Source organism: Esox lucius, chromosome 9 (assembly GCF_011004845.1).
Source record: "Esox lucius isolate fEsoLuc1 chromosome 9, fEsoLuc1.pri, whole genome shotgun sequence".
Lineage (NCBI taxonomy): Eukaryota > Metazoa > Chordata > Actinopteri > Esociformes > Esocidae > Esox > Esox lucius.
The window spans coordinates 969377-982976 of record NC_047577.1 but is presented as its reverse complement, the minus strand read 5'-3'; the positions used below and the strand labels follow the sequence as shown (position 1 = coordinate 982976).

General features: G+C 41.3%; 1 protein-coding gene across 1 annotated transcript; it reads right to left on the bottom strand.

Annotated features, from left to right (window-relative positions):
- Positions 1-25: 25 nt before the first annotated feature.
- Positions 26-9242, bottom strand: LOC105009625 (cytochrome P450 3A27). Its single transcript, XM_013131526.4, has 13 exons — positions 8889-9242; positions 7992-8085; positions 7402-7454; positions 6880-6979; positions 5324-5437; positions 5062-5150; positions 4621-4769; positions 3836-3963; positions 3207-3285; positions 2956-3116; positions 2358-2584; positions 1541-1703; positions 26-1195 (listed from the first exon to the last, which is right to left on the bottom strand). Exons 1-13 carry the CDS (start codon positions 8960-8962, stop codon positions 1088-1090), a joined length of 1539 nt encoding a protein of 512 aa, XP_012986980.1. The 5' UTR covers positions 8963-9242; the 3' UTR covers positions 26-1087.
- Between the last annotated feature and the right edge of the window lie 4358 nt (positions 9243-13600).

The window sequence follows — 13600 nt, the reverse complement described above, 5'->3', positions numbered from 1 at the left end:
ATTAAATGAGTGCCAACTCAGCAAGTGTGAAGAGTGTATTTATTTTTTATTGCTCCTTGATTCAGTTTTAAACACTGAGATTAGGGTATCATCCACTACATTGACCTGAGCACATCAACACAGTTACAATAACTACTACAAATTAAAATAAATTGAATCCTTAAAACACTTTAAACAAAGCAATCTCCACATCACACAGTCACAGAAATAAATCAAAAAACAGTTCCAATTGGCATTAAAGACAAAGCACACAGGGTCCTCAGCTGACCAATTGTCATTAAAGACAAAGCACACAGGGTCCTCAGCTGACCAACTGGCAAATAGGTTTTTGTGGTGCAAAGACTTGTTGCAGGCTGTTCCAAAAATGGGTACCACATGTTGCATTACTACAGGGTAATGAGAGGGTAGGGTAATGAAAAGGTAGGGTATGCATGGGTAGAATAATGACAGGGTAGGGTATGGTAATGATAGCATAGTGTATGTCAGGGAGGGGTAATGATATGGTAGGGTAATGGCAGCATAGGGTATGTCAGGGAGGGGTAATGATATGGTAGGGTAATGTCAGCATAGGGTATGTCTGGGAAGGGTAATGACAGCATAGGGTATGTCAGGGAAGGGTAATGACAGTGTAAGGTAATGGCAGCATAGGGTATGTCAGGGAAGGGTAATGACAGTGTAGGGTAATGTCAGCATAGGGTATGTCTGGGAAGGGTAATGGCAGCATAGGGTATGTCAGGGAAGGGTAATGACAGTGTAGGGTAATGGCAGCATAGGGTATGTCAGGGAAGGGTAATGACAGCATAGGGTAATGGCAGCGTAGGGTATGTCAGGGAAGGGTAATGACAGCGTAGGGTCATTGCAGCATATGGTATGTCAGGGAAGGGTAATGACAGCATAGAGTATGTCAGGGAAGGATAATGACAGCATAGGGTATTCAAAGAAGGGTAATGACAGTGTAGGGTAATGGCAGGGTATGGTAATAACCGGGTAGTGTATGCCAGGGTATGGTATTTGAGGGTAGAGTAATGACAGCATAGAGTATGTCAGGGAAGGGTAATGACAGGGTAGGGTCATGACAGGTAATTGATTATGCTGCTGTTGAGCCAGTGTTGCTAGGGGCATTACGGGGTTCCAGCTTCAGTTTGATTGGTTGTTTTGGCATCAGCAGACCCTGGATGTCCATCTCCAGTGGGATCTACGGAGAATAACATGACATCATGACATGACACAATAACATTATGCCATTAGTTGTTAGGATGCGGTTGAATTTGGTGTCCTACACTTCAAAACTGTTCAGTGGATTAGATTTTCAATTCCATTGGCTCATCCCTCCTGGTGACACTGTTGGTCATGTGATCACAACAACAAGCAGTCATCAAGAGAGATGAGCCTGTGTCTCACCTGGACAGGTTTTTGTCTCACCTAGGTCTCGTCACAGAGAGATCCGTCCGTGTCTCACCTGGACAAGTGTGTGTGTCTCACCTGGGTCTTTTCACAGAGAGATCAGCCTGTGTCTCACCTGGACAGGTGTGTGTCTCACCTGGGTCTCATCACAGGCGGTGAAGGTGTAACTCTGTAGGATCTCCACCATGGCCAGTTTGATCATGATCAGGGCAAAACGCATCCCGATACAGTTCCTGGGCCCCGCCCCAAACGGCATGTAAGAGTACGGGTCAATAGACTCCTTGTTCTCCTTACTGAACCTGACAGAGAGGTCAGAAACGTCATATTATAGTTGTTTTGTGGTTGTCATTCAGACACATTATATTATAGTTGTTTTGTGGTTGTCATTCAGACACATCATATTATAGTTGTTTTGTGGTTGTCATTCAGACATCATATTATAGTTGTTTTGTGGTTGTCATTCAGACACATAATATTATAGTTGTTTTGTTGTTGTAGTTCAGACACATATTATAATTGTTTTGTGGTTGTTATTCAGACACATTATACATTTATTATAGTTGTTTTGTTGTTGTTCAGACACATTAAACATTATATTGGAGTTGACTTGTGATTGTAGTTCAGGGATTTATTTAATTTAATTGTTTTGGTAAAGTAGTACTCTTGTTGTTGTGTTATGGTCCTGTGCAACGCAATAGGTGGAGAATTGAGCTACACTACGGTTCTAAGATGTAGCTAGTTGGAGTACTGTGCATGTCATGGAGGTGATGTCATTATGGTGTCATCATGTATCACCAGCATGATGACACAGTGGTTATACTGTGGTGTATTGGGGATTAGCTCACATTGTATTTTGGTTGTATTGTGGATCTATTCTGTTGTAGTTATAGTGGGGTATAATTGGGGTTGTATTTGTGTTATGGTAGTATTGAGGTTTTGGGTCAGACTGGTACCTTTCAGGTTTGAACTCCTCAGGGTCGGACCAGATCTCAGGGTCACGGTGGAGAGTCCAGGTGGGGACTAATACAACACAATCTTTAGGGATGATGATACCATTGATCTCAACCGTCTTCTTGGTGACCCTCTCCAGACGGGCGGCGATGGGGTATAGTCTCAGAGACTCATTCAACACACTGTCCAGATACTCCATCTGCATCAGAGCCTCATACTGGATGGGAGCCTGCACACACACACACAGACAAGTTTGTACAGCTATCCTCATGGGGACCAGAAAATAGAAATGGCATGCTCCCTTGCCCTAATCTTAAGCCTAAACCTACCCCTAACCCTAAACTTAACCTAACCCTAAACTTAACTCTAACCTTAACCTCAATAAAGTAACATTTATGCCTAAACTTTACCTAGATGTAATGCCTAACCTTAACCTTAAACTTAACCAACAACACCTGGACCTTAAAGAAACCCCCGACTCTAAAATGAGTTTGACCCTAAACCTAAGTTTGACTCTAACCCTAAGTTTGACCCTAAACCTAAACCCTGAGCCGGAAATTGACTTTTGCCTCATGGGGACCTCATGTGTGTGTGCTTTACCTTGTTGGGGAACACAGTATCTATCTCCTCCTGCAGTTTGGTCATGACATGAGGATTAACAGCCAGGTTATAGGCCAGGAAACTCATTGTGCTGCTGGTTGTCTCATAGCCAGCGAAGATAAAGATCATGGCCTGAGACAAGATCTCATGATCACTCAGTCCTGAGGTGAGGGAGAGAGATTTCAGTAGATAGAATGAAATTAGAAGGGAGACAAAGTGAGAGATGACAAAATACACTGTGTTTAATGCACCTTTATTCTGTTCTTCTCCTGTCTTTGTTTTGCTGTCTTTCTGAGAGTCGATCATCAGCTGTAAGAAATCCACACGACCCTGGTAAGAGAAAGAATTAGGTATACATTATTAACTCACAAAATCAACAGACTCAATATCTTCTAAATACAACCAACGCAACCAGAACCAAGGCACCAGATCTAATGATGCTGATAATTTTAAAGAATTTACTAGGTTATTCAAATTATAGGTTGTTGTTCATACAAGATAATTGTTAGTTTATGTAACTAGGCATGTTTTTATGCAGCACCAGTTGTGCTGGTCAGATGAAGTAGTTGTTGCTACTGTCAATATTTTTTGATTCCATCCATAGATGGTTCTGTGATCATTCACTGAACATCATTTGGGCTATTTCATTAAGCTCCTTCCAATGAGAGACCCATTTGTTAAAATTAAATAAACACAGACATTTAACTAATATTGTTATAGACTTTGAACATTGCCAATCATGAATAGTTAGATTTTTTTAAATCTAAACATTAAAGTGTATCCTGGACACACAGAATAATCCAGTATAAATACAAATGTACAAATACATTGTCATAACAGTAAATATATTTAAATATGTACATCATTGAAAAGTATTTACATTGGTGTTCCCAGTGCCCCGTCCAGATTTGATCTTGGCCAGGGAGGCATAAAAGAAGTCTGTCACCTCCACAGGGAAGAATGAAAACTTCATCTTCTCCATGACAGGACCCGTGAAGGGGAATAATGCTGGAGGAGGGAAGACAAGTTGCATTGGACTAACCAATGAACTCTCCTAACCTAACTGATTCTCTGTGAGTATTGGAACAGACTTAACTAACCTAACTGATTCTCTGTGAGTATTGGAACAGACTTAACTAACCTAACTGACTCTCTGTGAGTTTTGGAACAGACTTAACTAACCTAACTGACTCTCTGTGAGTGTTGGAACAGACTTAACTAACCTAACTGACTCTCTGTGAGCTCTGGAAGATTTACCTTTCTCCCCCTTTGGGCTCTAAAGTTTAGAATGTTATGTTTGAAATCAAGCAATTATTACAATATTACAGTCTAGGTTCTCAGCATTTATATGAGCATCTTTGTTTATATGGGTTCACCATTTAGAAATCAAACATTTCATACATTATCCTCCTTTTTTAGAATACCACTAAAATATTTAATACTGCTTCACTCACCCATACGTATGATGGGAAATTAACATACACTTTGAGGCAATACTTGATTAAAAAGTTGAACATGGTGCATCAGTGTGAATCAGTGTGAATCAGTGTGAATCAGTGTGAATCAGTGTGAATCAGTGTGAATCAGTTTGCATCAGTGTGAATCAGTGTGAATCAGTGTGCATTTGTGCGGTGCCAACATATGTGTTGGTTTGTGTCATCTCACCAACAAGGAGAAAAAGTGGATTGAACAGGTCAAACTTGAGCATCTTCTTCACATTGGAGACAAATGGATCTGAAGGGTTGTTCAGGGAGTCAATATCCACACTGAATGCTGTGCTGGTGACCACGTCCATACTGTACGGTCCAAAGAACCTGAAACACAGTTTATACAGTCAGGTCCAAAGAACCAAAAACAGTAACACAGTCTGGTCCAAAGAACCTGAAACACAGTTCATACAGTCAGGTCTAAAGACCCTGAAACACAATTAACACAATTAGGTCCAAATGATCTGAAACATCATGTTTTAACAAAAATTAATTCACAGTGAACCTTGCCTTAAAAAAAATCTGTCACCAACTACCTTGCAAGCATATGTGTGTATATATTTTAGTGAACCATCAAAGGTGAGAGGTCAGAGGATACAGGTCAGAGGTCAGGACTCACTCCTTCAGTTCAATAGCCTGGCCTTTTTCTGCCTGCTTCTTCATTCCATTCAGCAGGTTAGAAGAATGCTGCTTCATGATACCAAACATCTAAAGGAGGCAGAGATGGTTATAGCACTTGTAAGACCTCTATAATAAGGTTATACAAGTTCAATTACATGTTTATATCATGTCCATAGTTAAGAGCAATCATTTGAGGAAATATAGGGTTACAACTAGAAAGCCCCCCAAAAAACTGAATAGAGATGGAGGGATGGTTCTACCTCTTTCAGTCTTCCAGAGGTGAAGGATGGAGACAGGACACTGCGGATTCTTTTCCATGCGTCGTCCTCGGCAATGGACAAAGCATCATATAGTTCCCCATTCAGATGGAAGTTCTAGAATGTGGACAAAGCATCATATAGTTCCACATTCAGATAGAAGTTCTAGAATGTGGACAAAGCATCATATAGTTCCCCATTCAGATGGAAGTTCTAGAATGTGGACAAAGCATCATATAGTTCCACATTCAGATGGAAGTTCTAGAATGTGGACAAAGCATCATATAGTTCCCCATCCAGATAGAAGTTCTAGAATGTGGACAAAGCATCATATAGTTCCCCATTCAGATGGAAGTTCTAGAATGTGGACAAAGCATCATATAGTTCCCCATTCAGATAGAAGTTCTAGAATGTGGACAAAGCATCATATAGTTCCCCATTGAGATGGAAGTTCTAGAATGTGGACAAAGCATCATATAGTTCCACATTCAGATGGAAGTTCTAGAATGTGGACAAAGCATCATATAGTTCCCCATTCAGATGGAAGTTCTAGAATGTGGACAAAGCATCATATAGTTCCCCATTCAGATGGAAGTTCTAGAATGTGGACAAAGCATTATATAGTTCCCCACTTAGATGGAAGTTCTAGAGTGTGGACAAAGCATCATATAGTTCCCCATTCAGATGGAAGTTCTAGAATGTGGACAAAGCATCATATAGTTCCACATTCAGATAGAAGTTCTAGAATGTGGACAAAGCATCATATAGTTCCCCATTCAGATGGAAGTTCTAGAATGTGGACAAAGCATCATATAGTTCCACATTCAGATGGAAGTTCTAGAATGTGGACAAAGCATCATATAGTTCCCCATCCAGATAGAAGTTCTAGAATGTGGACAAAGCATCATATAGTTCCCCATTCAGATGGAAGTTCTAGAATGTGGACAAAGCATCATATAGTTCCCCATTCAGATAGAAGTTCTAGAATGTGGACAAAGCATCATATAGTTCCCCATTGAGATGGAAGTTCTAGAATGTGGACAAAGCATCATATAGTTCCACATTCAGATGGAAGTTCTAGAATGTGGACAAAGCATCATATAGTTCCCCATTCAGATGGAAGTTCTAGAATGTGGACAAAGCATCATATAGTTCCCCATTCAGATGGAAGTTCTAGAATGTGGACAAAGCATTATATAGTTCCCCACTTAGATGGAAGTTCTAGAGTGTGGACAAAGCATCATATAGTTCCCCATTCAGATGGAAGTTCTAGAATGTGGACAAAGCATCATATAGTTCCCCATTCAGATGGAAGTTCTAGAGTGTGGACAAAGAATGTAATCATTTCATTCATCTTAACATTTCATCATGTGCTTTAATGTAGTTGGATCATTAGGAGCTTTCTCCTTTTCATCCAACTACATCCATGTAAAAACAAAACCATCATAATGCAGTAAACTGTTTTTAGTATACTCTATGCTGTGTGTGGGTTTGTGAATGTGGGGTGTGTGTGTGTGTGTGGGTTTATGAGTGTGGGGGTTTGTGTGTGTGTGTCTCACCCTGCGGTTGGTGAAGTTGTTGTAACATTCTTTAATGAGGATGGTCTTGATCATGGTTCTGTCCATCGTACAGAGAACAGGCTGCCTTCCATCATAGATCCTTTAACACACAACGGAGCACACATTTAATCTACATACATTACAACTAAAAATATTATCGTGATTTATATTAATACTATAGGGTACACTAAGATATACACATATATATTTATTGCTGTGAATATTGAAATTAGTGTTATTACTTTATTTTTATTGTTATTAGCCCTACTACTGTTCATTATATCCTTACATTTTATTACTATATTATTATTATTAATATTAGTCCTACCTCTGTTCATATTATCCTTAGGTATTACTACTATATTATTAGTATTATTAGTCCTACTACTGTCCATATTATCCTTAACTGTTATTACTATATAATAATGAAAATAATAACAATAATAATATTAATGTAATAAAACTAAAGGACATAATGAACAATTAATGTTAGCAACGAGAACAGTCAATAACTGAACTCACCCCCAGATTCTACCATACTTCTGAAAGCACTCTGTGTCAAATCTAGTGAAACCCTGCGGAGAGAGAATGAGAGTAAGGAACATCATTTATGTCTTGGCGTGTCATACTGTGCCTGCCTTGGTTGTGTGTGTGGCTCCAAAGAGTGTGGGCGTCGTCATCTTTATGGGTGTGTCCTAGATAATGCGGGTGTGTCCTAGGTAATGTTTGTGTGTCCTAGGTAATGTTTGTGTGTCCTAGGTAATGCATTATACCATTAATTAAATATTCTCTCCTCTTCCATGACCCAGAAATTATAAAGTGTCTCAAACAGTTGCCCTTCTCTCACGTATAGTTGACTACTCTCCTCTCTCTGAACTATTTCCAGAATGTATGGAGGAGGTAAGAGAAGACAGAGGAAACCTAAACCAAGTGACAGTCTTAATTTACATCTTATTATTTTAGTATCTTGCCAGCATTTCAGTCCTTAATTTAGATATCAAATAGATTTCACCTTCTAGGTTTTTTCCTACTGTGTAAAACCTGTGAGATATTTTGTTGAATATATTAATGACATTTAATGATAATTACTAACAAGCACAGCATGTACTAACCTTCTTGTACTCCAACATAGTGCCAAGGAATGGAAGGGGTTTAGGACCAGGGATCCCCAGTTTAGTAAAGAAACTGTAGGGCCAGTATCCATACCTGAACACACACACACACAATTCAGATTTAACCACAGTTTGAAGAAACATAGTATGGAGACAGAAAAGTGCCACAATGTTTGTGAATGCTGTCTGAATGTTTATACTCATGTTTTTTTTTTACTGACAAAAACATGTGTTTACAAATACAAGTGACCAATACAAGCGCTGGTTTGTGGATGATGGATTACATTTGTTCATAAATTCTTTTACAATTCAGGATAGGAATACATTTTATGCTGTGCAGTGTGCTGTGAATAGAAAAATTAAGGCAGTATTCACATGGATTGTGGCACGGTTCAATCTCCATAATGCAGTTCTAGTCCTGACATTGCAACACACATTAACTACTACAGAAATCCAAACATTACAACACACATTAACTACTACAGAAGTCCTAACACTACAACACATTTACTACTAAGGAAGGTCTTACACTACAACACACAGTCACTACTAAGGTAAAAGTCTTACACTACAACACACATAAACTACTACAGAAATCCAAACATTACAACACACATTAACTACTACAGAAATCCAAACATTACAACACACATTAACTACTACAGAAATCCAAACATTACAACACACATTAACTACTACAGACATCCTAACATTACAACACACATTAACTACTACAGAAATCCAAACATTACAGCACACATTAACTACTACAGAAGTCCTAACACTACAACACACAGTTACTGCTAAAGGGAAGTTCTTACACTACAACACACAGTTACTACTAAAGGGAAGTTCTTACACTACAACACACAGTTACTACTAAAGGGAAGTTCTTACACTACAATCAGGGTGATCAGCAGGACCAGAAGGGTCCAGGTTTCAGCTGAGAAATACGGTAGAAAACTCCTCATCTCTCCTGCAGTTCGGCTCGCTGCTCCTCCTGTAAACAAAGGCTCAGTTTTATCTCTGGTTCAGTTCGAGTTCCCACACTGTTCACAATGGCGTTCAGTGGTTTTTGTGTTCGGTTCTAGTCTCCTGACCGTGATTCTTCTGTGTTTTCAGTGTTGTGGTTGTCTTTTATCAGCCCGGAAAAAAAGATTCCCCCGGAAGTAGGAGGGTCTGAGTCCCAAGTAGCACACTATTCCCTATTTAGTGACTTAGATTATTATGACTAGTTCCACTGGGCTCCGGTCTAAAGTTGTGCACTATGTTGGGATTTGGGACGTAGACTGAAAGAGGTTGCGAAAGGAGGAGGGGAGGGCTGAGTGTGTGTGAGAGGTGAGGAGCAGTGTGGGTGCGGGGAGAGGCCTGAGTGAGTGAGGGGTGAGAGAGAAGCTGTGTAGCGGGTGAACAATTTACAGAGAGAGCAGGCAGAGAGTAGAGAAAGCTTGTTATATTGTGGTGAGGATGTAAATTTAGAGCCAGAATACAGGCATTCAGACAACAGAATGGTTTCACGTTACCAGACACCTCCTTTAGGACCCAGAGCTGTTCACACATAGTTAAAGAACGTTGTAGAACTCAGCTAAAGAACGTTGTAGAACTCAGCTAAAGAACGTTGTAGAACTCAGAGTGGGCAGTTGAACAGCAGAGACTCTGAAAGTGACCTAGGTGTTTTTCACAGAAATATCACTTCTGAATCTTTCTATTTTGTTTCTCATTGGCTGCCTGTATATGTGTGGCCAAATAATTAATTGGAGAAATACTGATAAATCCCAAAATCGAAGAAAATGCTTGTCATTTCCTCAGAGGATGAGATGTCCAATTAGTGCTTCTGTTATTCACCTGGTCAGTTTCTGCATGTGATTCTTCTGTTGGGGTATGCCCAGAACATTCCAGTACAACGACGTCACATTTTCTGGCTTGGATTTTGCAAACATCAACCGATGGTTGACTGTCCATGTCATCATCCATGTCGTCCTCATCCGTGTGGTACTCATCCGCGTCAGTTAACATGAAGTATGATATGACACAGAGAATACAGATAATTTTAATAAATTATAGGTCATATTTCCAGAAACACAGGAGTGAACTTGGACATTTAAAACATACCTAGGAGTTTAACTTGTCTCAAAGCACAGCTATAAGCAAAAACACAATAAGAAAGCAATAATGTAACTATAGAATCCCCCTGAATCTGGACTCACCCGGAGTTGTTACATCATCAGACCTTTACACTCATAACTCTCTTCTTTCATCAGCTATTTCATCAGCCGTGGCATCTTGCCAACAGGAACAACACAGCACTTTACACACGAAATAATGTCCAATACCTTCACCCCTAATGTCTCAACCTAAAACTAAATCAAGTTCTAACACTATATCTAATTGGGGACTGACTCATAGATGTTTTGGGAGCAGATCTTCAGCTGTTACTTTACATGTCCCCATGTATGTACTAAAATGATCACACACACACACACACACTTAACTTTCCTACATGGTAATGCTTTGAAGAGCCTTATCTGGTAACTACTGGTCAACATTCCCTCACTGAATAAAGGTTAGGGTTTGGTTATATTTAGATATAAAGGTTATTGATCTATTAATTACCTGTCCATCCACTCATCATTCTCTTCCCCTGTTATGACCTGAGTGGAAGTGTCTCAAACTCATTTTAAAGTCAACTGTTTCTGAACTATAAACTTCTCTCCTCTAGATTGGAATCACAGAGCAGAACTAACTCGTTGAACACCATGTAAAGGAGGATAAACAAAGGTGAAGCAGTGAATCCTGATCCCTGAACTCTAACCTCTATGGTCAGAAGTTGTGTTACAGGTTCTTTGGGACAGACCTAGAGGTTTTAAAACCAGAGGGGACAATATTGTATAAATTCCCAGAAAGGGTGTGAACCAGACTGAACAAACCAGAGCAGGTTTTAGAGGAACGTACTACCAGAACACTGTCACATCAGGGATGTACTACCAGAACACTGTCACATCAGGGATGTACTACCAGAACACTGTCACATCAGGGATGTACTACCAGAACACTGTCACATCAGGGATGTACTACCAGAACACTGTCACATCAGGGATGTACTACCAGAACACTGTCACATCAGGGATGTACTACCAGAACACTGTCACATCAGGGATGTACTACCAGAACACTGTCACATCAGGGATGTACTACCAGAACACTGTCACATCAGGGATGTACTACCAGAACACTGTCACATCAGGGATGTACTACCAGAACACTGTCACATCAGGGATGTACTACCAGAACACTGTCACATCAGGGATGTACTACCAGAACACTGTCACATCAGGGATGTACTACCAGAACACTGTCACATCAGGGATGTACTACCAGAACACTGTCACATCAGGGATGTACTACCAGAACACTGTCACATCAGGGATGTACTACCAGAACACTGTCACATCAGGGATGTACTACCAGAACACTGTCACATCAGGGATGTACTACCAGAACACTGTCACATCAGGGATGTACTACCAGAACACTGTCACATCAGGGATGTACTACCAGAACACTGTCACATCAGGGATGTACTACCAGAACACTGTCACATCAGGGATGTACTACCAGAACACTGTCACATCAGGGATGTACTACCAGAACACTGTCACATCAGGGATGTACTACCAGAACACTGTCACATCAGGGATGTACTACCAGAACACTGTCACATCAGGGATGTACTACCAGAACACTGTCACATCAGGGATGTACTACCAGAACACTGTCACATCAGGGATGTACTACCAGAACACTGTCACTTCAGGGATGTCATCCACCTGGTGTCCCAGGTTTAAATACGTCCCTGATTAGATGGTTGGAATGAAAACACGGAGTGAAACTTCCAGGTCTGGAGGAATTTGAGGGGTCTAGGCTTGACGTCATATCCTGACATGGAGAAAAACAGTTTCATACAACCGAAACAGGTATTTACAGCCGCCCTTTGACCTACTGCATACCTGTTATATAAGGAATGTCATAAGATTGATAACATATCAACATTAGTTGAGGCGTAAGTGATTAACCTTCTGAGTCCATGTTGTTTATCTGTGATAAGAAGACTGGTAAACCTACATCATATCTCAACATCGGCGGCCATTAAAAGCCTACCTGTGGGTTCACCTGTCTGATTGGCCGTGACTGTCGGGTTTCTGCCTACCTGTGGATTAATCTGCCTGATTGGCCGTGACTGTCGGGTTTCTGCCTACCTGTGGATTAATCTGTCTGATTGGCCGTGACTGTCTGGTTTCTGCCTACCTGTATATTCAGCTGTCTGATTGGCCGTGACTGTTGGGTTGGCATCTACCTGTGGGTTCCACCGTATGATTGGCAGTGACAGCCCGGTTTCCTGGTTGTAAGACATTGTATAGGCGGGGAAGTTCCAGCATTAGCCAATGCTCTGAGTTACATCACCCTGAAGAATAACCCATGACTTCCCCATCCGGGTTACCTCAAGGTTAAAGAAGACGGTTCGAACCCCAGTTCTGGTGGAGTAAAGGCAAAGCATAATATCTGGTGAATCCAAATCCTCGGTGGATCCTACCACTCATGTTCCCTTGAGCAAGGCACCTCATTCCACAAACTACAGCTGCCCTGTTTTACATGCTCGATTATTGGGTGTGTGTTAGTGTATTGGAGGGACTTGGTTAAAACAGAAGACATTTCCAAAAAGCCTATCATGTTATTAGCAATAAACTTAAGCAGTGTCTTATGTTCACACTAACTGCTCATGTTCACATTATCAAGACACTGCTTAAGTTTACTTGAACCCACAATCTTGGCACTGGCCCTCGTGGAAGTCGAACCCACAACCCTAGCACTGGCCCCCGTGGGTGTCAAACCCACAACCCTAGCACTGGCCCCCGTAGGTGTCAAACCCACAACCCTAGCACTGGCCCCCGTGGGTGTCAAACCCACAACATTAGCACTGGCCACCGTGGGTGTCAAACCCACAACATTAGCACTGGCCCCCGTGGGTGTCAAACCCACAACATTAGCACTGGCCCCCGTGGGTGTCAAACCCACAACCCTAGCACTGGCCCCCATGGGTGTCAAACCCACAACCCTAGCATTGGCCCCTGTGGGTGTCAAACCCACAACCCTAGCACTGGCCACCGTGGGTGTCAAACCCACAACCCTAGCACTGGCCCCCGTGGGTGTCAAACCCACAACATTAGCACTGGCCCCCGTGGGTGTCAAACCCACCACCTTAGTAGTCGACCCGACCAATTGACCCACAGTGTTCAAGGTGCGCTCCCAATGAAAATTCCTTTACAGTCCAGTACTGGGTGTGAGAGCGATCAAGCGCCCCCTTCTGGAAAAAGAGAAGTGGACAGTCTACATTTCACACATTAAGACAGCATTTATCTACACGGACTTACAGGAGCGATAAGGGCTAATAGTCCTGCTCAAGGAGGGGTTGATTTTGCTGGCTCAGGGATTTGATCACGCAAACTTTTTTGGTTAAAGGTCAAGTATCCAGGTGCCATCTGCTGCCACACCAAATCAGACGTGTCATAAAGCCTGAAAAACACCCTCAAGTCACCTTTTGTTTTAAAAAT

What these genes read in the sequence shown, in the direction of transcription:
- LOC105009625 (XM_013131526.4), bottom strand. Translation starts at nt 8,962, where the DNA reads ATGAGGAGTTTTCTACCGTATTTCTCAGCTGAAACCTGGACCCTTCTG. An exon ending in TCCACTTTTTCTCCTTGTTG is followed by an intron (nt 3,964 to 4,620) that starts GTGAGATGACAC and finishes TCCCTCCTCCAG; the next exon opens with CATTATTCCCCTTCACGGGT. An exon ending in AGGAGAAGAACAGAATAAAG is followed by an intron (nt 3,117 to 3,206) that starts GTGCATTAAACA and finishes CCCTCACCTCAG; the next exon opens with GACTGAGTGATCATGAGATC.